This window comes from Cavia porcellus, unplaced genomic scaffold, assembly GCF_034190915.1.
Source record: "Cavia porcellus strain 051 isolate PalLab524CR breed Dunkin Hartley unplaced genomic scaffold, mCavPor4.1 scaffold_5, whole genome shotgun sequence".
Classification (NCBI taxonomy): domain Eukaryota; kingdom Metazoa; phylum Chordata; class Mammalia; order Rodentia; family Caviidae; genus Cavia; species Cavia porcellus.
The window spans coordinates 55,843,152-55,868,414 of NW_026947488.1; the positions used below are offsets into that span (position 1 = coordinate 55,843,152).

At 36.8% G+C, this 25,263-nt stretch overlaps 1 protein-coding gene across 1 annotated transcript in view; it reads left to right on the forward strand.

Moving 5' to 3' along the window:
- The window catches only part of Col6a5 (collagen type VI alpha 5 chain), a 124,593-nt gene that overhangs the window by 91,484 nt on the left and 7,846 nt on the right, over positions 1-25,263 (forward strand). The window contains exons 34-38 of the mRNA XM_063248977.1: positions 566-659; positions 1,179-1,823; positions 6,183-6,267; positions 11,364-11,572; positions 23,330-24,019. Of these exons, the coding sequence (XP_063105047.1) occupies positions 566-659; positions 1,179-1,823; positions 6,183-6,267; positions 11,364-11,572; positions 23,330-24,019 (1,723 nt within the window). The remainder of the gene's footprint in view (positions 1-565; positions 660-1,178; positions 1,824-6,182; positions 6,268-11,363; positions 11,573-23,329; positions 24,020-25,263) is intronic.

A 25,263-nucleotide genomic window follows, 5' to 3' on the forward strand; every position in this document is an offset into this window, starting at 1 on the left:
AGATCTGTTCTCATCTCCCCCTGCTTTCTCTCTCTTTAAAACAAACATGGTGAGTCTAGAGCCCCAGGATCCAATTCCTCCCTAAATGCCCACCTCTGAATGCATGAGAGTTTGGGAGCACACTGTGGATCTAAACCATAACAGGACTATAGCAGGTCAAGGTTCTATGGGCTTCAGTCTTCCTTTTCTAGGTTTTTCTGCCATAGCTGGTATGCTAGAATATAATCAGAAGCATGTAAAAATTCAGCCCAGAACTGAAAGCATGGAAATGAAACATTTTAATACTTGTTCCAGAGAGTGAGTAAGTCTGAGTCTGGTCAGGTTGTCTATCTTATGACATTTTTCTCATCATAAAATACAGATACTGATAACTGTTCTTTGCATACAATTTTGGATTATAAAGGAAAAGAGAGTGTGTGTGTGTGTTGTGTGTGACAGATAAATAGATAGATAGATAGATGGATAAACAGTAGTTACTCAATCTAATCCCTATGGTGAGTGCATTATCACTTCCTCACAATCATGAAAAATAGACAAAAAGGCATTTACTTCTCTTCCCATGCAGTTTGACAACACTGGAATGTTTCAGGTGATTCCAATGCCTCCAGATGGGGAAGACGAACATTTAGAAAGACTGCGGCGCTGTACACTTTGCTATGGTAAGATCAATGAGTAGAATTTATTGTACTGAAGGCTCTCATGCCTTGGGTGGATTACTGAATCTGGCTTTATCAGAAACTTCAATTTTTGACTGTAGGTTCGGTTTTCAATTTTATAGTCTTAGAAAATGCCAGATGGCATCAATTCAATCTGTCTAATATTTGGTGTTTCCACAGAGGTGAAAATTGGTTTAGAAACCTATCCTGACTATGGAGGCTTTCCAGAGACAACGTGGTAGTTAATATTAAAAGCCTCTAAAACATTGAAAATACTTTCTAAATGAGTTTGGATGTCAGGTATATTTGCTACCTAACTCTTCAACTTCCCAAATTGTCTGCTAGTGATCATAAAAACTTTTAGAGCATTGAAATTCTTCATAGATTTAAATGATGTACAAGTGAGGAAATATTGATTACATTGCTAATTCTTAATAATTAGCCACTGAATCACTTAAAATAGATTCCACATAAGTCTCTTGTGCCAACATTGAACCAAAATGCATCTCTCTGTGCTTTCAGATAAATGCTTTCCAAATACTTGTGCAGAAGAGATTTTCTTACCTGAAGATTCATACATGGACGTAGCCTTCCTTTTAGATAATTCTCAATATATAGCAAATGACGATTTTAAGGCCCTGAAAAACTTTCTGAGCTCAGTAATTGATAATTTTGACATTGCTTCAAACCCTTTCATCTCAGAGTCTGGTGATAGGATTGCTTTACTGAGCTATTCTCCTTGGGATAGAAGAAAGAAGGGTACGGTAAAAACAGAGTTTAACTTTACAACTTTTGACAACCAAGTACTAATGAAGAACCACATCCAGACTTCCCTCCAGCAGCTGACCGGAGATGCCACCATTGGTCATGCCCTTCTCTGGACTATAGAACATCTCTTCCCAGAAACACCCAGCCTAAGAAAACACAAAGTCATCTTTGTGGTCTCAGCCGGAGAAAATCATGAGACAAAGGAGTTTGTGAAGAAGGTGTTTCTGAGGGCCAAGTGTGAAGGCTATGTCATATTTGTGATTTCCCTGGGTTCTGATGACATGGAGGACTTAGCCAGTTATCCACTTGATCACCATCTGATACAGCTTGGGAGAATGCACAAGCCAGATCTGAGTTATATTGTGAAGTTCCTAAAGCCATTCATATACTCAGTCAGACGTAAGTCATTGTTTTTATTTGAATAAACTAGTATTTGTTAATAGAATTGAAAACCTAGCGTGCATATGTGTTGTGGCTACAGACAATCAAAATATATGAATTGGATGATGAGAGGGAGGGGTAGGGATGGAACATATCCTGGTTACATCCTGTTTATACCTTGGTTATAAAATGGTGATACCTTTTCCATGGTAGAATGTCTCTGGACCAAAATCTGAGCAATGGGAAGTTCAAAGTGACTACAGTTCTCCTGAGTCATGTTTGTGGAGCCTGAAGTTCTAGCAGCCCTGAGATGGTCTCTGGTGTAAACATTTAAAGTTTTACCAGCTATGACAGTTACTTCCAACTTTGGTGTACCCTGGAGAGCTGTGCAAATATGAGCAGATGGTACAGTCATGTGCTTTTCTGCCACAACAGGCAGGTTCTGATTCCATGGTGTAGGGTGGAACCTGAGATTGCACATCATAGCTGTCCGAGTGATGTCAGTGCTGCTGGCTCATGGACTACACTTGGAGGAGCATGGCTGTTGGCCAATGCAGTACAAAGCATTTCCCATTGAATGCATACAAGTCACAACTTGATCTGTGTAGAAAAATACAAAACTCAGAGTAACCATCTAAAAAGCTTCACTGACTGCTGCAGCATACAAATGCATGGTCAGTGGGCTCTGTCCAGTTGGGAAGGACATACAGTTAAAGTAGCAGCCTCCTAGAGTTAGCAGTAAAAGTATCCTGTCCTCTACCACAAATGTTTTGAGAAAGCACTGTTCTAGAGAAATGCTTCTTAGCGAGGGGTGTGGAGTGATTTTGTCTCAAGGGACATTTGGAGATATCTGGCAACAGTTTTTGGCTATCACATCTTGGAAATGTTTCTAGCAAGTAGGTAGTGGCTAGGGTTACTGCTAAACATCCTACAATTGATAAGATCAACTCTTATCCCAACAAAAAATAACTTAGCCCCAAGTCTTTTGCTATTTTTTTATTTAAAGAAAGATTAAACAAAACAGAAAATATTTAGAAATAGTACATACATTCAGAGAAAAAAAAGTAAGAAATCACTAGATGTTGTCATTTTACAAATAGTTGTTCAGGGTACAAAATGGATCATGTAAAGTGGGAATTCAAACAGAGAGACTCCAAAAAGTTCTAATCAACTGTCCAACAAAAACTTAGTAACATGGTTGTCAATCCTATACATTTAAACATACATGTAGTTATCCATATCTTCATTTATGTTTAGATTAAACAAACTAAAGCAGGTTAAAATCATTTTGAACAAAGAATAATAGTATTGCTGGATTTCACTTCGTGACACTCCGTGATCAGCACTGGGTACTGTAGTGTCTTCTTTTTAAAACTGAATTTAAAGAAAGACTAAAAAACAGAAAATGGGTAGTAATAATACATACTTTCAAAGAAAAATAAGCAGTAAGAAATCACTAGTTGATGATTACAGATTGTCTTCTTACAAATAGTTATTCAAGATACTAAATTAGAGCATATAAAGTGGGGATTCAAACAGTGAGACTGCAACCAGTTCTGTTCAACTATCCAACAAAAACTTAGAAATATGGTTATCAATCCTCTACACTTAAACATATATGCAGTTACCCATATCTTCAATTATGTTGACTTTCAATAAACCCAAGCAGGCTAATATCACTCTGAACAAAAAATAACACTGTTGCTGGGTTTCACATTATGACACTCCAGGATCAGCACTGGGTATTTTAGTGTCTCCTTTTCTTTAAAGTATCTGTTCATTTCATCAGTTGTCATAAGATCAGTTCTCATAAACTGTTCATAGATTCTACACATGCATGGGTCTTAACATGTATTTTTTTTAATTTTGAAAGTATCAATTGTGCAATAGCGTAAGACCGAACAAAGCCAATTGAGACAATGCTGTGAAATTGGTACAGGATTTCACAGTAGGATACTGGGATAGTAGTACTAAGTACTACGGTATATCTCTTTAATTTAACAATAGCTATCCAGTCAATTACGTATTGTTAAATCAAACCAAAAATAGAACACTGTAAAACGAATTGAGAATACTGAATAGAGCAAAAGAAATATAACAAAAAGTGAAAACAACCTATGCCTTCAAACAGAAGATAGAAGGAAATCCCCCATATTTGCTATACTGCTTACGGTCATCCTCCCAAGAGATGTTGAAATATCTATCCCCAATAGGTAAGGGGGAAGGGGGAAGTTGGAAGAAGGGTGCTTGATTTTCAGCTCTCATGGAAGTTGGCTCACAGGTAATGGTTCTCCTCCAGGCCCAAACTGCAGTTGCTTATCAAGAGGGCAGGTGAATAAGCTGCCCGAATCCCTCCATGGCTGGAACTCTGGAGCTCTGTTCTCCCAGCCCCAACTCTTGATGGCCTCATGGTTGAGAAACTCTTTATATTAGTCTGTTTCTCATTACTATAATGAAATACCTGAGACAATTAACTTATAAAGACAAAAGATTTCTTTTGGCTCATAGTTCTAGAGGTTCCAGTCCAAGATCAGGTGCCCTCATGCTTTGGCCCTCTGGTGAGGGTGACACACCATCATAGGAGTGTGGGGGGAAACAACCTTGCTTATATCACAAGCATGGAATCAGGGGAGATGCAAAGGGATTAGAGTCTCACAATCCACTTCAAGAGCAAACACCCCAGAGACCTAAAGACCTTCTGAAAGATTGCCTCCTAAAGATTCATGATGCCTGCTGATAACCTCACCCTGAGGATCAAACCTTTAACCTATAAACCTTTGGGGGAACAGTCATCTAAACCAAAGCACCATCCTCTTGAGATCCCAAGAATGGGGGTGGAACATGTTCTTTCTGGAAATATCTCAGGTTGAGAGACAGATTCTGCTGGAACAATTCAAGCACCCTACACTCTCAGGTTCTTTGATAGTCAGATGTTCCAGCAACCTTGAAGTGATAGTGTCTTAAGAATACACCTTTCTTGCAAGAAGAGCTCCAACTTTCTCTTGTGAGTCAGATTCAGTTGTGGAATCCAATGACTGCCCTCTTGAGACTGCAATATTGTTTCCTTAAACCTAAGATGTTCTTGATTATATCATGTAAAAAGGAAGAAAAAGTGCTTCTGATTAAATTCTGGGGTCAACTCTTCTATTAGAGTTTTTTATTTTATAGTAATTAAAAGTTCTTTTAGATGTATATCAACGCTATGTTCCATAAGAAGGAAATACGTGTGAAATTGGCTGGTTATGGCATTCCTAAAACTTCTTATTCATAATTTGGCTCTTGTGAGAATCAAAAACTCAAAATGCAGAATTTTTAGTTCTTGACTTGGAGTCATTGATCTACAGTTCTTGTGCCACCAAGATTGATGGTAATGTAGCATTCTGAAAAGATTTTAAAATAGTTCAAAGCTGATCACACTGGGTTCTTAAGTAGCTTTCAGTTATACAGAGCTGACTCACTTTTGACTGCTTTCTGAGCAACACTGCTAAACACATCTAATTTGCTGTCTTCCCAGAGTCACTTCATTTGTAGTAATTACGCTCTATTCCTAGATTTTCCCCTAAAGTGCAGGCCCCAATTCTATGCCTTTTTGATGCTGGCATTTTTGCTGTTCCACATGCACAAGGAATGACAAGATCGCAGTTCCTGCCAGACCAACCAGAAGTGCAGCTACACGTGATCACAAACCATGTCCTCATTTTAGACAAAGAAAGAAAAAGTGCTCATTTTAGAATCAAAAAACGGTGATTCTTATAAAATTACAGACATTCTCTGAGATATTTTCCTGGAGTCTTCTATTGTTCAATGACCAAAGGTTTCCTTTAATTAAAAACAACTTATTTTCCTGAATGAGGGAAAATTATAAATGTATCAATAGTCTACAACTTATAGAACATTAGGGAAAGCATAAAAGAACATATCATTAGATCAGGATGCTAACATCTTTTCTGTGGTTTTTTTCTTCACAGAAAAGCATGTAAATTGATGCAGAAATCCTGAAATAGCTTCATGTAATAAAAAATGTTATATTTTCTATGTCTATGTAATAGTATAATTCTGAGTGCAAAAACTTTAGAGAACCTGGATCAAATGTCTGTTAGTTTGTATTAGTCTACGAATGCATCACAACTAACCCTTAGATGAACAACCTGAGATATTTTCTCATGGCTCCCAGAATTCCTTGGTTGCTAAAACACTCTGAAATCAAATTCTGAATGCTCTATCTAGTTTTCACTGTTTTCTAGTTTCACTGTGGCCAGATTGTGTTGAAATATGTCAGTAACATTTATTGCTTCACGAGGATTCCTGTTGGAATTCTCCTGACCTGGTGAACAGTTTCTAGTTTTAAAGTCTAACCCTACCTTGTTTTCTCAACAGGAGGATTCAGTCAGTACCCACCGCCCATACTGGAGGAGGCCTGCAGGTTCGTTGATGTAGAAGAGGATCAGACCAGCGGCATAGAGTGAGTTAAGCAGCCGTTATAATTACAGCTCACTGCCAGCTGTCGCGTGTAGAACTGTCCCATGGCAGCTGGGGATGTTAACAGTTGAAGTCAAGTCTCTTTGCATATACTATTTTCTGTAGCAACAGCTACATTTTAAGCATGCTTTCTAGTTTGAGGTTTTTATAACATCGTGAGCTGGCCTTTAAATTCATGGTTTCCTGAGGAATCTTTGTACTGAAATATCCTCCGAATGGAGCCCACACTTTATCATTCCCTATCTCAAGCTCATGTCCCAATTCTCTCCACTTTGAAGCTCTGGGTTCTGGTTGCAGTACTGCCTGCCTTGAGTGAACTATGCCTTTAAACACACACACACACACACACACACACACACACACACACACACACACACACACACACACCTCTATCCACTGCCTGTGATGACCCAGTTCCTTCCAGTAAAATCCTACCCACTTTTCCTGGCCCATATTGAAGCTGTGTCTTCTTTGAAGCCCAGCTGTCTTCCAAGGCAAAATCCACCCTCTTCTTTGCACCATTTTATGCCTCTGTAATGGCATGATGCGAGTTTATGCTGGTATCTGTTCTCAATGAACTCTGGGGCTGCATATGATTGTTTCACCCTCTAAAAATTGCATTCAAGACCTCACATTATAATTGCACATGTACAATTTAATTTTCTCAGTACTGTATTACATCTAAATAAAAATGTAATAATTAACCTTAAGTAGGGGGAGAGTGACCCATCTTGGTACTTCTCTGAAACTGGGTTCCCGACTGAGCCTTGTGAAAGATTTGGATTCCTCCAGTACTTGTGACACTAAAATTAGATTTCATTTCCTTGGGACTTTAGCAGGGAAGTGCCTCGAAGCCACCTTCTAAAGGAAAATGTAGCACTAATGTTATATGGAGCAGGGTTTCCCAATCTTGAGTAAGCCATTAAACTATTTAAAGAAAAATAGGTGCTCACAGGACTGCAGGCAAAATACTTTATTCTTTGTTGTGGTTTTGCTTTGTTTTTGCACTGCTGGGATCAAGCCTAGGAGTTGGTACACTCTAGGCAAGTACTTCACCACTGAGCTACATTCCCAGTTCTATTATGTTATTTTAAAATGCACAAATATAAAATCCATCTGGAAATACCGTATGTTTATATTTCTTATGCAGCTATTAAAAAAAAGGAAATTCATATATCCTCAAATCCAAACCAAATGAATAAGACAAACATTTTCAACACTAATTTCATGTAATGTATAATTCTTCTTTGCCAAAATGGAATTCCTGAAAACCACAAGCATATGGTACATCTTGCTAAATTACAACTAGTGGTGCATGCTGCAAAGGTACATTGCATTCAGCTGGCCTCCTCTGTTGCATGATGACTTGATTCCTTACCACATGTCTTTTATTTCACTACTGAAGATCATCCACAGCATGGGTTGTGATACCACTTGGATTTTGCTTCACATGAATGTGTCATATATGTAGTAATATGACTATGTTTTCCTTTCCTGATTCCCTAGCTACAGTTAAATCAATAGTCTGGGTGCCGAGGACCAGTATCAAACAAAATGCAAACCTAAGGACTGAAATTATATACAATTGCATAATCAAGAATAAACTTATGTTTTCTATTATATTTAAGTACAACACAGAATTCTCAAATTATCACAGACAACTCTTAAACTACCAAGAATATAATGTCAACACTATTTTAATAGGAACTATACCAAGTGATATCTTTTTTAAAATTTTATTTTACTTTGAAGAGACTAAAGCCAAGTGAAATAGAACATAATAGAGTCAATCAAAACAATGAACATGATATAGGACTTCAAAACAAGATAAAGAGGAAATCAACAATGGCTACCATAATGTCTCTTGTTATCTTCAAGTAGTTGCATATAACTTCAGACATAATAAAATCAAACAAAATAGAACAGAATAAAACCAACCAAAACAAAATAATGAAGGCAATACCGGACTTCAAAACAAGATAATAGGAAATCAACAATGGCTACCATAATATATTTTGTTATCTTTGAAATAGTTGCCCATGCTATCAAATAGAATAAAATCAAACAAAACAAACCAGAATCAAACAAAACAGAACAATGAAAACAATATAGAGCTTAAAAAACACGATCATAGAATAACAGTTGTCACTGCCTTCACTTTTTAGACATTTCCTCTCCTTTCACTTTCACAGTACCTACTGTGCATTTTGGATCCCACTAACTCCTTTAATTTTTTATACTAAGAAGACAACATGATGTTCACCCATGTGACTCTGAACCATTTCACCCGTGTGCATGATCTCAAGTTGTATCCATTCACCTACAAGAGCCCCTTGGTTACTTTTCTTTATAGCTGAGTAGATTTCCATTGTATAAAAATGCCATTTCTTTCTTATCCATTCTGCAGTTGAAGGACAAGCTACTCCTACTTTTTTCTGGTTCCCGATTACATAGAACATTGTTTTCTCTTCTTTGACTTTCAGTCTGCTAATTTTCTTTCAACTTAAATGTGTTTCTTCTATAAAGCGTATTGATAGATCCTGTCTCTTGATCCACTTTGTCTCTGTTTCTTTTAATTGGTGAATTGAGACCATCAACGTTAATGGTTATGGCCAACATGCACTGGCTCAGCTCTGCCATGCTATTTTCCTGCTGTTGGCTGCCTACTTTTCACCTCCATTCAACTTTCTGTCCTGCTCAGTGATTCCCCTCTGCCGCTGTTCCTGGAACTATGGTCATTTTTATCTCTCTCTAGAATGTACTTCAGTATTATTTGTAGGGTTAGCTTGTTGGTCATGAATTCCTTCAGTTGTTCTTTGTCATGGAACTATCTTGTTTCTTCATTAATTTTGAAAGATAGCTTTGCAGGGCCTGTCTGGGTTAGACGTTGTTTTAGGACTTTAAATACTTCACTCCAGGCTTTTCTTGACTTGATAGTTTGTGTTAAGAAGTCTTGATTTTGATGGGCTTTCCTTTATAGGCAATCTGTTTCTTTTCTCTAACAGCTTTTAATATTCTGTTCTTGTGCTGAATTTCTGGGATCTTGATTATTGTAAACATGGTGTAGATTTATCTTGGTTATGGCTAGCTAGAGTTCTATGCCTCACTTGTCTGTATATCATGTCCTTTTCTCATCCTTGGGAATTTTTCTGCTATTACTTCTGTACACAGACATTTATGTCATTTGTGTTGACCCCTGCTTTTTCACTGACACCTATCATTCTTAAATTGTTTTTCTTTGTGTCATCTTGCAGCCATTGAATTGTTATTTCCTGGCTCCTTGTTATTTTTAAGAGATCTTTCCTTTCACAATCACTAGCTGCAAACCTAGCAATTACAGTTTTGTAGTTTTCAGTGGAGTTTTTAATTTCCTGGACATCTCTTTGAATCTGTTTTATGCGCTCTAAATCTTTCTTATATTGTGCATTCAATGTTTCCCCCCTTTTCCTATGCTTCTCTATTTTTTATCTATCTCTTCTTTAGAATTGCTTAGTAATTCTTTTATTGTTTTTCATTTCTTCTGTTACCCAAGATAGTATTTCTGTTCTAATTTCTTTTATAGCCTCATGAAGTGGTTGATTTACTTCAGTTGCCATTATTTCAGAAACTTCAGGTGTGACACTCACAATACCTTCCATGTTTATGTCTTCTGGACTTGCTCTACATGAGTTGGAGGCCAAAGACCGCCTTTTGTTTTTTTATCTTGACATTTTCCTGGATTCTTCTGGAAAAGCGCATTGCAAGGTCCCAGGCACTTCCTGCATTGGCTACGATTTCTCTAAAGAGTGACTGGTTACCCTGGCCAGTGTTGGCTACAGGTATCCCATGGTGGCCAGTGGGTGGGGCTGGCTGCTGCTTTTCCCAGGCTGTACTGCTTACTGGCAGAAGAAAGCATTCCACATGGTGGACGGTGTGTGTAGGGGCAGGGCTGGCCGCTGCTTTCTGGACCTGGACTGCTTACCAGTGGCAAGCATTCCTGATGGCAGTTAGAGTGTCAATATCTTTTATAGACTTACTCTTTTCAGAGTAGTACTTTGCAAATTAAACAATTATTTTCTATAGTAATTGGTATCAATCTGAGACATAAAAAGGCTGTCCCAAATAATCTAAGATTGAGTTTCTTTCCATTTATCTTACAACTCTATGCAAATAGATTGTGCTTATTCTAAAGTAGTATTTCATAGTATGTAAGTAGATGTGAAAAAGGAAGGATAAATGCAATTTCTATCAGGTTTTAAAGAAAAATATGTGTACTACTGTAGATATACCATATTTTCTTTGCTCACCAATTGACAGCCACCTAGGGTGTTTCTGTACCATAGCTGTTGTGAATTGTGCAGCAAAGCAAGGGTGAAGGTATTGGTAGTGCATGCTGACTCTGGTCTTTTCAGGTACACACTGAGGAGTAATACAGTGGGGTCAAATAGTAGCTGTATTCTTAGCTTTTGAGAATATACAATGGAGTATTATTCAGCCATCTGGAAGAATGAAATCATATTATTTGCATAAAGTGGGTAGATCATCATGTGAACAAAATAAGCCAGACTTAGAAAGACAAATATCACATGTTTTCTCCCATATGTGGAGTCTGGGGAAGGTAAAGAGATGACATAAAATAGAAGAGAGATTATTAGAGAAAAGAAAGGGAATTGGCGAAGAGGGGAAGGAGGGAGGAGAGGCAATGTGGGAAATGGGAAATGGTCAGAATATGTTACACACATGTACACATATGTCAAAATGGTATAAGCCAGAATGAAACTCATTACTATGTAAAGCTAGTATTTGACCCAATAATAAATCTTTGTGAATTATTTGGTTGAAGTGAAATGAACTTCATTTTGACTATCCTATTATTTTTTAAAGAAATAACTAAAGAATAAATTATTAGGTTTTATTTGCATTCCCAGAGTTAACTCATCTAAGAATTTATCTTTCTTTCTTTCTTTCTTTCTTTCTTTCTTTCTTTCTTTCTTTTCTCCCTCTCACTCGTCCTCTCATTCCCTTTCTCTCCCTTTCCCTCTTCTCCTTCTCCCTCTCCTTTTCCTCCTCCTCCTCCTCCTGCTCCTCCTCCTTTTTTAGATTTGCTGCTGAGTTGTACAAGGTTTCTGCAGACATGAACAGGCTCATTAACCAGGAACTAAGTGCTGGGCAAGATTCATCTTTTGTATTGGAGGACGGTGGAAATGACCATTTGGTTTACATCCCAAGCCAAATGTTAGGGCCACATACATTAGTGGTTAACTATGAAAAAGATCAGGAGTCCACAGAAACTGCAAGTCTCACTTCTGGTAAGGAAATGAAACATGATGAAAAAGTTTAAGTAGTCTAGATGCTCATCTTTTAACACCAGTAAAGAGTCAAATAATTAAAGCTGATGTCTGAGGTAACTATTTCTCTTCAAATTTAAAATTATGGATATAACTTGTGCCTTTATTGAAATTCAAGAAGTAAATAGTGACAAGGACCTAATCCTGATAGCAGGATCAGAAAATCCTAATAGTAGCTCTTAGAAATTTCTCTGCTAATCTTGCCAAACTTAAGATTTCTCAGAATCTACAATTTAAAGATTGGTGTGACATCCAAGAGGTTGCATAGAGAATATCAGAGCAAAGAAGGGATTAAAATGACTTAAAAGTTGGTCAGTGACTCAGAATTTGTGATTACACAAGAAGAAATAAATTTTTATTTAAAGGGTACCCAACAATGATAGAGCATAAACTTCCCCACTACCTGTTCTTTATATTTAAATGGCAAAGCAGGACTTAATAGCATTAAAGAAATCTGATACATATGAGTATATCTGTATTTTCATTAAAAATGTGTAATTCCTAACAGACTTCAGCTATTCAACTTATACCTTTAAAATCTTCCAAAATGTTTGTTTTGGGCCAGAATGCCAGCATCTTAAGCACTGTGTCAGAAATGTCATATATGTAGCTATACTATGAAAGTCTAAGAGAAAAAGGGCTCAATTTTGTACTATACTATTCATTCTTAGCAGCTTCCCTGGTACATTTTCTTTTTCTTGGATTCAACAGTTACGTCTCCATATTTCTGAAACATAAACATTTGAAGTTTATCTTTAAAACAGTCAAATTTGGTTTGTAAAAACTACAGGGAGGAATTAACAGTCAATCATAAATTGAAAAATAAGATATGCCAGGGGGAAGAAAAAGAAAACAGAAGTGACCTTGTTGAGTTCGATGTGTGCAGTACCATGATGTAAAGGCATCAGAGTATGTATATTCCTTTAGTTAATTAATTCCTAAGTTGTCTCATAGGCATAACCTAAACAAAAGAATTAAGTGACTTAAATGTTTATTCATTCTAATGGGTGTTGTTTATTTTGGTTGTTCATTTTTTAAAATTTTGTTTTAAAGAGAATAAAACAAAACAAAACAGAACAGACCAATGCAAACAGCAACAGGGCTTCAAAACAAGACAATAGTAAATCAACGATGACTATCATAATCTCTCTCATTTACTTCAAAATAGCTGTCCACATTTGCTCTGTTTTGTTTGTTTGGTTGTTCATTGTAATGACACAGGAATCATAATGGCCTTTAGGAATTTATGGTGATTTGCTTTATAAAGGATAAAAGATGTTTTGATAGTGTTAGATAGCAATTGTGATTTGTGATAGCTTTATTAGAACAAAACATTTAAAAGTCTAGTAATTCAATGTACAAACTCTTTCAGGAAAAACTGATAGACATAATTAGATTATGAGAAAGGGAGGGGAGAGGGGTGAGGGAGAAAAGGAGGGAAGGAGAGCTATGGGGACAGGGGGAGAGAAAGAGAGAAGCATGGGAGAGACAGAGAGAGACAAGCTCATCTCTGTAGTCATCATTAATGGACACTGTTCATGAATAAACAGAGGCTCTTTATTTGATTTTCCAGATTTTTGAGAATCAACACACTTATAGACAATATTAAGGTCCAAAATGGATGGAGAAATGATTGTTAAGAGTTCTAGTGGGGAAAAAGTCCAAGTACCTCTAGAGGGAGTTTTAGGGAGGATTATGTCAGGCTGTGACAGCCTGGAAACAGTGTCTCAGACCTGAAGATATTGCCTTAAAGTAAACCTCCAAGTTAAATCGTAAGTTTTTCTAGTCTCTCTCTCTCTCTCACGCTCTCTCTCTCTCTCTCTCTCTCTCTCTCTCTCTCTCTCTGACGCACATTTTCAAATCTTCTTTACTCACTAAAACTGCTGAGAATTTTCTGTGTGATGTGTTATCCTTTTGGGGAGTAAAGTTGTGGTTCAGGTTGCTAACTTGTTAGCCTGAGTTGGGCTAACAAGTTTCAGATGTATCATTCAAATAAAAGATTGATAATTTCCATAAACACTGCCCTATGTTGTGTTTATTATTCATTTATCAAGTAATTCTTACAACTGATGGCCGATCTTTCTGTCCTGGAATTGACAGAGTGTCTTGGGGAAGGTCAGGAATCTTAACCATTCAAGAGATTTATAGTTCCCGCACCCTGCGGACTGCAGAAAGCTGTGTAGCAACCTCCTTCGCATGATAAGCCCAACTCTTTCCCTCCCCACATCTTTCCCTCTGCTTCTTCCTATCTGCTCTAATTTTCATTGAGCTAATCTTTAATTCCACTCCTTTATCTGGTTCAAGAGCATCCTGACTCAAAATCATCTGAAATTCCACCAAAAGCAGATTCCTAATCCTTCCTCTTCCTCAGAACTATTGCTTCATATCTAGGAATTTAAAATGGGAGGAGAAAGCTGCAAATTTAATAACCACCACAGGTGATTTTTTTTTTATGCCTTCAACTTTGAGATCAACTGTACCCAAAGTATAGTCCTTATATGGGCAGCTTCAGCTGGGAACTTTTTAGAAATGCAAATTCTCAGCACTCATCCCAGACCTGCTGAATCAGACTGATGGGGCTCAGCAGTCTGGGACTTAACAGGTGCTTAGGCTAGAGCCTAAAGTTTGAGAACCACAACCCATCCTGTCAGTATGGTGTGTTAACTTTCATTTGTGTCCTGGTGGAGATGAAAGCAATCAGGCATCTACTATCACAGAAAAGAAGTGAGAATCATGTTTCCAAAGGGTTCCAGGTAAGCTGGGTTATAATTTTACTTTACTCATTCATGCAGCCAGCCAGCCAACATCTATCTGTGTAACAAAACACCTTAAGACTCAAATAGGTAGAGATTATCTAAAGATAATCTAGCAAACATTCTGACATGCTATCTGCAATATTAAATTCCTTGCAAAATGCAGTCTTTTCTAAGTACTTACCAAGGGATTGTTCTTTCAAACTATGGAAAGAAGAATGGTTAGTTTAAGTCTAATTAAATTGTAACTCTCAACCCAGTGGTGAGTCTAGCACTTCCACCAAAGTTGCTGCATTAACCAGTATTTAAGGCATAGCCAGTCTGCTTTCAGGATTAAAGAACCAAAGAAATTGTAAATAAATGTTAAATAACAATCCAAACTTAGTCTAATTCTTGTTCTTTGCTTTAAGCAGCCCTGGTGTTAGGCTAACTTCAACTGGGGCTCTTTCCAGCGAATTCAGTAAAAAATGAGAAGTACCACTTCTGTCTTCAGACTAAACTAGTGTTGTACAAGTACAAGAGAATTTGTATGAGTTTCCTTTTCTTTTGTTTTTCTAACTTTAATGTCATTCTGATCTGCAAATTATCTTGTTAAAAAGCCAGTGCATCCTTTGATTTTGAATGAATCACTGACTAATAGAGCTAGAAGATATTTAGTGATCACCTGGTACAAATTCACTTGGCAGTAATTCTACTCCACACCCCCATGGAGGGTATTGCAATGTCTAGAGACATTTTTGTTGTCACAAATGGAGGATCCTGGTGGCAGCTACTGAGTAGAGGCCACAAATGCAACTAAACATCCCACAGTACACAGGACACTCCCCATAACAAATAATTATCAGGTAAAACTGTCAACTGAGCAATCCTGTTTTAGGAGAAGCCTCATGCTTCAAGGTCATAGTATGCACAGAATTGTTAGAGAGGCCCATAACTTCTACATGGTCTCCATTGTTTCCCCATTCTACCTCTAGAATTCTGCTAACTTAAAAAAATCCAAGTACCTCCACAAAATGTAAAACGTATATACAAAGTCTCAATATAGCAAATTGAATTATTATTAGTGTGGAATCCATTCTTTGATTTTTCCATAGATGGGTTGTTTTTATAGTTTTATTCAACATCATATCCTGCTTTTTACAAAATATTATGTCATAACCCTTTGAACATTTTTATAATCTTAATGCTGATTTTTCTAATTGTCCTCATAGTTCTTTTAATGAGTGAATATTTTTAACTGTTTACCTCTTTTGAAAGCATAACTTGCTTCTAATTTTTGCTGCCATATATTAAATTTTAAGACATAGCTTCTGCTAATTTAAATCTGTGCTGGAATTAAATCAGCAGAATTGGCTTCCAAGCCTTTAGGGAGTATTCCCTGCTGATGACTACTTGTCATCAGTGTACTTCTTGTGAATTCCACTTGTGAACCAGTGTACTTTCTAAAGATGAGATCAGTGGCAGAACTGTGATCATGTGTAACTATAATAATATGTTTCACAGAATCTTTAGAGAGTTTAGCCATTTTGATACTCTTCAGTATAGAACTTAATCTCTTCTTACTTTAAAGTGCATCATAACGTTGCATTTATGTTTACTTGAGAATTTACTAGGACCACTCTCATTTTCATTTTGGTTGTCATTGTGTCATCGAAATGACAATGACATATTGTGCCATTGAAAGTTGTGGACAAGACTACTGTGAACTGAGTTCAGCCCATGGACTATCTGAATTCAAACATACAGGGGTGTTGCTTCTTATGTCTTGTGTAATTATTTGTTGCAACTAATAAAGCAGTGTCGTAGAGAATAGGTGATATTTAATTTCATGTGGTTCTCTTTCTAATGGAATAAAACTGATACTTGAAGGAGAGAGCAGGTGAGAGAGGTAGGAGTGAGGATGGAGGTGATGGTCATGATGGAGGTGGCAGTGATGCCGACACTGACCCTAGTAGTAATAACGGCAGTGGTCATGGAAGTGTTGGCCGTTGTTGATGGTGAGTGGTATGATAAAGATGGTGGTGGTGATGTTGGTGGTAGAGATGATAGCGATGGAGGTAGAAGTATGAGGGTGGGTGGCGGTGGTGGTGTGAAGGGGGAACAGTAATGGCCACAGTGGCAGAGGGGGCAGCAGTGATAAAGGTCTGAGAATGGGTGGTGGTGATGGTGGTCATGCTGAGGACAATGGTGGCAGTGATGTTGGTGGTTAGCTGTGGAGATGGTGGCAACCCTTAGAAATGACTCTGTTATTACTTACATAAGTTTCTCCAGGGTTGTTCAGACATTTCTTCATGTCACAAAGGCATATTTGGCTCCTGTTCTGAGTTAGTCCTTAGAGAGGCTCTTTAGAGAGGTTAGATAAAAAAACTCAGATATAGATCTTGTCTTCAAGAAGTCTTCTGTCTGCAAAGTATAGTATGTACTAGAAAAAAGTAACTAATAGAAGTCACAAAATATTTAGCTCAGTAAGAATACAAATGGAATTTGGAGGCCAACATTTATTCTATGCAAGACAATTCTCAAAGCATTTGCATATATTGTCTCAGTTGCTATTGAATACTGCATGAGAAATAATAATAACCTCAGAAGCTGCTACTTTTTGAGTTCAATCAAAGGCTGGACATGTGTAAGCACTTTATATACATGATTTCATTTAATCTTTGCAAAGCAGTGGTGGTGTTGAAAGTGGTAATGATGATGAGAATGGAGAATCTGAAATGTCTATACTTCCCTTTGCCATAAAAAAAATGACACAGTCAAGATACATACACCTGTGCCTTCTTCCTTTGTGACTAGCCCTGAGAGCTGACCAATGACCTCACCAGGCAGAAGGGAGGACAGGCCTGAGTTGGTGATGATAAATGATAAGGGATGTAAATCATTGCCAACTCTTCTAGAGATAAGTACCTGAAAACATAATGGAATTATCTTTCTCACTTTTGAGAGCATGTGCACCCTTGTGTGCAGATTATATAAACTCATTTCTCTGCATTTTTTATGGAAACTGCAGAATATGTTGTTATAAGAAGCATTTACAGATGCTCAGGGTTTTTCTCTTTGTTTCCTTCTAGGAATTTGTGGAGTATTTAAGCTATACTAGACACGGTGCAAACAATTTAGTTTTTCTCAAATATCTTGTACAGTTATAGTTTATTATACAGATTTATAGTAAAACTGAGGTCTGGAGAAGATTCAAGGTTATAGAGTTGACACTGAGCAGAGACAAAACTCAAGATCCAAAATTTCTGCATTGTAAGCATTGCTCTACAATGCCTAGAGAAAAAACAAAAATTTTATTTAATTTCCATAGTCGCTTACTTTTAGAAGAAAATATTGTTTAGTGGTTTCAGTCACAAGGAATAACTGTCTGAAAACTACGTTCTTCAAACCAAGAGCCTAGATCTTCAGTGAGCTGTTATTGTGTCATTTTATGTTTCTATTCCACCTTCATGTCTAATAACCTATCCCAGAGTTAGACAGAGCTGGGTTTCAATCCTGCCTCTACCACTTACCAACTGTCATTTCTCAGCCAAGCCTTCACCAAGCCTTAGTTTGCTTATTTGTAAAACAAGGATGATGACAAATCCACATTTACGATGCCAGAAGGAAGATTCAGTACAAGAAGACAAGTCTGGAACTGAGTACAGGACCTGAGTCCAACTGAAAGCTCAGTTGAGTTCTCAGGAAGCAGAAACTCAAAAAGAAAGCATTGACAACCTCATGAGAAGTCGTTTAAAAAGTATTAACTCAAAAAAGCGGATGGAAAAAAAAAGTGAACTGTTCACAGTTCAAGTGGATGGAACTGTGTATGTGTTAGCCTCAACTGAACATGGAGTTTGTTACGGAGAACACCTTGGACAATTTCCAACGCAGACCACTATCTAACCCTGGATATCTTGAAGTTATAGCTGCCTGACAGCACGTTAATCATGGTCCACATGGCTCAGGTGCTCTAAATTCTCCCTTCTGTTAAAATTTCTTTCTACCCCCACTTCTCCCTGAAGTTGTGAGATCATACTTGGTATTATAGCTTAAATCTTTAGCCAAAATTAAGTCAGTCTCTAGGGGTTCTTCCCTGGAAATCCAGCCAGATCCTTCATTCATCCATATTTTGTCCGTAAAAAAATGAGCCAGCTCTTCCTCTCTTATCATTCTGGGGAAATTCCTCCACAGAGGGTTTGGCTTAGTTGACATTTCTAGAAAATATCCAACATTGCTCTGAGCTGCTAGGTTTTCTTAAAGGAAAACATTTCTGAAGTTCCTGTTTTTGTAAAATGAATTGAGACAAAGCAAAATGATCACACTTTATTTTTGACAAAAATGTAGTGTTTTCCAGGAAAAAATCATATGCATTTAGTTCCACTGATTTTCATGCCAATCCTATACATAATGAGGGAATCTACTTTTAGAGGGTTTTTTAAAAGTTGAAATATGCCTTTTTAAAAAATAACTGCCAAATATTTGGGAAAGAATTGAGATTTTGCTCAAAAGAAAATATGAAAACCAGTGATATTTTTGGTGTGTGTGTCCATGAAAAAATATCGTACTACTATAGTAAATCGGTACTTCCTCTTCTATCAGAACGTCTATGAAAGTTTCCTCTCTGTTATAACAAAGTGTTAGTCTTAGTGTTTCTTTTAAGACACTGAAATACTGGTGTTGGAAAACAGAGATATTAATGGGAGAGCAGGTAATTGTCAAACCCAGAAGTGTAAATGTCCAAAGACAGCAATGGCCATGGAATTAATCTTCATAGTTTGTAATACATTATGGCTGAAAATTCCAGATAAGTTTTTAGTGCTGATGTGCATTATGTAAAATCCATAGCAAATAAGAGTATAAAACAGATGCTGTTTTGTCCATTTCTTGTTTCATAGTTAGTACTCTTGTCAGAGGCCTCCATTGCAATCAGAAATTCTAAGAAGAGTGTGAACTGGGTTCCTGGTGGGGAATGGGAAGCTCATACATTTCAAACATGTTCAGTGCTATCATTGCAAGCTTATGTTCAGTGCTATAAATGCATTAATAAAGGAATAATCTGGTACATACATCACTAATTCTTAATCCTTTGGGAAATCCTGTGGAGAATCTCAAGAAAGGAAGTCATTGTTCACTCATTTTCTACCCAAGAAGGAAAAAGCAAGAAGCTATGTCTCCTAACTGAAATGACCAGCACTTCTAAAGACACTGAACATTAGGAAATGAAAGATAGTGCTCCTGATAAATGGGAAACAAATGAGGAGAACCCCACAATTGCTCCAGTTTACTGTCTTGGGAGCATTTCCAGATCATGGTGCAGGAACAGAGAATTCAGGGGTAGCTGAGTGAACTCCCAGAGATGAGGAGGTAAAAACTGAGGGTCCAGGAAGGTCCAAGGGTTAAGAGCTCACAGGACAGAGGGCTGGAGAGGGGAGCTCTACATAGAAAGAATCCCGGAGATAGGCAGGAGGTCGCCATGGATTACCAGCAGAATGTTGATTACCTATGCATATGAGGAAATCACCCAAGACTGAGAAAGCACCATCTGAAAGGAGCATCAAGCCCTTTCCTCCTTTAATAGGTCCCTTTCCAATCAGCAAGGCTGTAAAAACTCTTAATTCATAGAATACTGGAAAGAAACCTCAGAAAGGCCTTGCTTCAGTAAGAGGAAATAATTGACCCTAAATTAAGCACCACTCTGGATTCACCTAACAAATCATAACAGTAAGATCTTCAGTGACCCAACTCTTCTCATGCAACCTCCCAGAGCAAAGCTCATAAATGTTTACATGAATACAAAAGTATCCTATGCCCAAAAAAGAACATTTTACAATGATTGGCATTAAAAAGTACAGAAAGACATGACTTGTAATAAGTATAATCACTCAAAACAAAATCACAACTAGCATAGATACTACAATTAGCAGACATATATATTAAAACTATTAAAACAGTTATTATAATCGTATTCACATGTAACAAAGATAAGTAGAGACATAAAACGTACAAAAAGAAAGGTTAGGTGTGGTGGCGCATGCCTGTAATCCCAGCACTCAGGAGACTGAGGCAGGAGAATTGCTGGGAATTTGAGGCCGGTCTGGGCTACAAAGTGAGTTTCAGGCCAGTCTGAACTACATAGTGAAACCTTGTCTCAAAAAGACAAAAAGAAGGCCAGGGATTTAGCTCAGTGGCACAGTGCCTGCCTGGTAAGCATACTGAGTTTGATTTCCGGTACACACACACACACAAATTCTCCAGTAAACAATATACTAGATATGAAATTAATGGTAATTTTGATTTGGCCACAAAAAATAGTGAAACTGAAAGTATAGCAATAGAAATGATCATGGGTCAAGCAGAGAGAAAAAAGATTTTAAAAAGTAGAATGAGTATTGATGAGTTTCAATATTCTCCCAGAATAATTGGTAGAAAAGCTAGACAGAATATTAGCAGTATTATATTAGATTTGAACAACAGTGTCAGCTAATTTGACCTTGCTGATATTTATAGAATTCTCCACCCAGTAGCAAAATATAGTGTTTTTAAATGCACACTAAACTTTTATCAAGATAGTGTTGTGGATATAAAACAATGGTTAGGATTTTAAATGATTCTAATTATTCTACAAGTTTGTGTATCCTAAGGATACACTGAAGGAAGAATTACTTCTTCCTTAGATATTTTCTTAAATTTACTGGTAAAATAATTTGTGCCTGGAGTTTTCTTTATGGGAAGGTTTGAACTACAAACTCAATCTATTAGGCATAAGCCATTTATTTCTTCTGGACTGACCTTTGGTAATTTGTACATTGCATGAAATTTTTGTATTTCACCTAAGTTATCTAAATTAAATACAAAAATCAATAGGAGAAAGATCTTTGAACAATGCCCAACTATTTGCAAACTGAACAAAGCACTTAGAAAATATTTTTAAATGAATGAAAATGAATATAATATCAGAATGTGTAAGATTAAAAGAAAGTAAGTACAAGGAAATTTGTAGCATTGCCTATATTGATAAAGGTTTCAAATCCATGACCTCACTTTCATCTTAAGAATTTAGAAAAAGAAAAATAAGTTAAACTCAAGGCAAACAGATGAAAGTAATAAATTTAAGTAGAACTCAACAAAATAGAAGAGAGAAACAATAGATAAAAATCAATAAAGAAATATTTCTTTGAAATCAGTAAAACTGATAAACCTATAACCAAACTCACCAGAAAAAGAGAAAAGATACAAGTAACCGACATAAAGAATGAGAGAGTGGAGGCATATTCTACACATATTAAGGATATCCAGGTAGTATTATGAGTAATTTTGCATACAAATTAGATAGCCTAGATGAAAATCAGAAATTTCTTGCAATGCACAAATTACAAAGCTCACTTGAAAAGTGAGCTTTACCTAGCTTTAAATAGCTTGTACCTAGAGATTGAATTTGTAGCTCAAACCTTCCCATAGAGAAACTCCAGGCACCAATGATTTTATAAATAAAACGTTAAGGATGAAATAATGCCAATTCTACACAAACTCTTCCAGGAAATTAAAGAGGCAGGAATATTTCTCAGCTCATTCTTTGAAGTCAGATTACCCTGATACCAAAACCATTAAAAGTAACATGAAAACTATGGATCAACACTCCTTATAAATATAGATGCAGAATTTTAAACAAAAATTTAATGAGTCAAATCAAACAATGGATAAAAGGTAATAATAGAGTTTACCTCAATAATGGAGGTAATACTCACTGAGTATTCAAAAGCCAGATAATAAGCACCTGCCCTATTAGTAACTTATTTGTTGCATTCTATTTCAATATTAAGCCTTTATAGCATTAATAAAGGCAAATTGATTGATTTGTTATGAAGAACAAGTACAGTAATAAATGTAAGAACATCTAGTAGAGGGGTAAAGACAGGGTCCAGTACATCTTCTGCTATTTAAAAGTATTTATATTGCTTATGTTTCAAACATGCTTCTATCACTCCATCAAGGCTCTAGAAAAAACAAACAAACAAACATGCTTCTATCACAGAACAACATTGGCTGAGGACAGGCACCATACAACTGCTATTTAAAATATTTTTATTGCTTTATTTATGTTTCAAACATGCTTCTGTCATAGAAGAAAGAACATTGGCCATCTGCTTCGTATCTTTCTGAGCTGGCATTTCCTGTTGTGATCTCACCAATGGCCCATCTTCCCCCTGATTGTGAGCAGGTTTCGTAATCTCATAGTTTAGAGGAGTGTTACTTGAAGTTCTCATCTGTAATACAATAAGTTTATGTCCAAGTGAATGTTGCATCACTGTTTCCTTCTTCAAGAAAGTCTTGCTACAAGGAAACCATTGTCCACTGAACTAATCAGTGCTTAATAATGAGGTCATCTTATGTCACAGCTCTTTAGCTTGCAATGAAGCAGATAAACTGTCTGCAAAACTAGCAATTTTTTGAGCACCAAAGTCTTACAGCATATAATGCCTTACATAGCATTAGGATTCTAGAGTCAGTACGTACTTATATTTGATCTCATGCTATTACTTCATGGTGCATTTTATGAACATCTGTATAAAGGAACATCTGTATAAATCCATAAATGTCACTTTGACATCTATATTTTCTCTTTTTGATCTCTAGGTAAATGAAAACATGTGCGTCACATTTTGTAATCATGTAGAATCCACTAAAAAAACAGCTTACATCAAAATAGTTGGATGTTGAATCAATACATTGACAAAAGATATAAAATGGGGTAGCAAATAGATTTCTTCTTGTGTGACAACATGCCTCTAATAGTAACACTTCTCTATGCACTTTGTGATGACAGATTAGGGAATTCATCTGGGAACAAGTTCTGTGGTTGATTAGTGCTGTCTGCTATGGGTGTGGGAATGAAGCAAGGAAACACCTCATACCAGCCATCTGCCATTCATGTCTAGGAGTTTCTTTTCCACTGGGAAGAGTGACTTGAGTTATTCTGTTGCAGGATATGAAAATCATGGCAGGACAGAAAAACCAGTTCGGATTTATGAACCAGGAGACGCCTCTCTTCCAGGATATTACATGGATGTGGCCTTCCTTATAGATGCTTCCCAAAGAATAGGGCATGATGAGTTTAAGGACGTAAAAACTTTGGTAGCCTCTGTTCTTGATTACTTTCACATTACCCCAGATCCACTGACTTCCGCTTTAGGGGACAGAGTGGCTGTCCTGACCTACTCTCCCCCAGGGTATCTGCCTGACACTGAAGAATGCCCGGTCTACCTGGAATTTGATTTGATTACTTATAGCAATAAACATCAAATGAAACATCACCTCCACCACTCTCTTCAACAGCTCAATGGAGATGTTTTTACTGGCCATGCCCTGCAGTGGACAATTGATAATGTCTTTGTAGGGACCCCTAATCCAAGGAAAAACAAAGTTATCTTTATAATATCTGCTGGTGAAACCAATCCTTTGGACAAAGAAATCTTAAAGAATGTATCTCTGAGAGCCAAGTGTCAAGGTTATTCCATATTTGTGTTTTCATTTGGTCCTCTACACAATGACAAGGAATTAGAAGAATTAGCTAGCCACCCCTTGGATCATCACTTAGTCCAACTTGGCCGGACCCACAAGCCAAATTTGGACTATATCATCAAGTTCATCAAGCCATTTGTTCATTTAATTAGACGTAAGTTATTCAAGATTTTCTCTTCTTGGGATGGGGGTAGCACTCAGTGGTAGATTGCTCGCTTAGCATGTACAAGACCCTAAAAAGAAATTTTCTTGTCTACTGCTTTTGCAGTGGATTTAGTATCTCTGTGTACAATCCACTAGCAGTCTTAGTCAAATGATCCTCACTTGAGTTGTAAGTAGTTGAAGGTAAGTAGAGTAAGAAGCAGTAAAAATATATCTCACTAAAAAATTTGAGGTTTTATTGACTTTGAGCATTGCTGCTGCCCTGTGAGTTTTTGCTAGGAAATCTTCAAATGTATGAAAAGTTTCCCTTAACCTAAAGTGATTGTTTACTATGTGCCAAGTTTTTTAAAAGAATTTTATTTAAAGAGAAAAAAAGCAAAACGGAAAAAAGGGTAGAAGTAATACAGAATTTTAAAAAATAGTAGGAAATCACTAGTTGATAGATTACACATTGTCATCTTAGAAGTCACTGTTCAAGTTACAAAATTAAAGCATTCTAAGTGGACATTCAAACAGTGAGACTGCAAACAGTTCTGTTCAATGATCCAACAAAAGCTTAGTAATATGGTTATCTGTCTTACACAATTAAACATAAATGCAGTTATATCCTCTAGAGCACTTTCTTTTCCTCTCTTTTTTATAATAACAATCACACATTTTAGGTTTTATTACTCTTAAAGTTCTTAATACTTTGTTTGAAGAGAATAAAACCAAATGTGACAAAACAAAATGGAGTCAGTTAAAACAAGAATAGACATAGTATATGATGTAAAAATAAAATATGTGCCAAGTTCTTTTAATAGACCATATTAATTTAATCTTCAGCCCTCAAATGAAAATAATCATAACTTCTTTTTTATAAAGGAAAAGGTGAGGTTCAGAGACAATAAATAAATTGCTTAAAAGCTCATGATAAATTGTTGGGGGATTCTAGACTTAACCCACACATTCTGACCCCAGAGCTATATTCTTGTCCTTTAAACTATACTTCAGTTACTAAAATCTTCAGGTATGCTGCTATAATAAACAGTACCACTACCACCATCCTCTACTGGCTCCAAAGACTTCTGTTTTGTTTTACATTACAAGTTCACCTTGGTTCTAGCTTGAATTCTTTTGATCTGTAGGCACGAATGTCTTCCATTGCCTCTGCTCCAGACAGCTATCTCAGGCACAGCAGTGCAGGGATTTCTAGACAGGGGACTCTGAAAATAGTTTCCCTGGCCTCTGTCATTT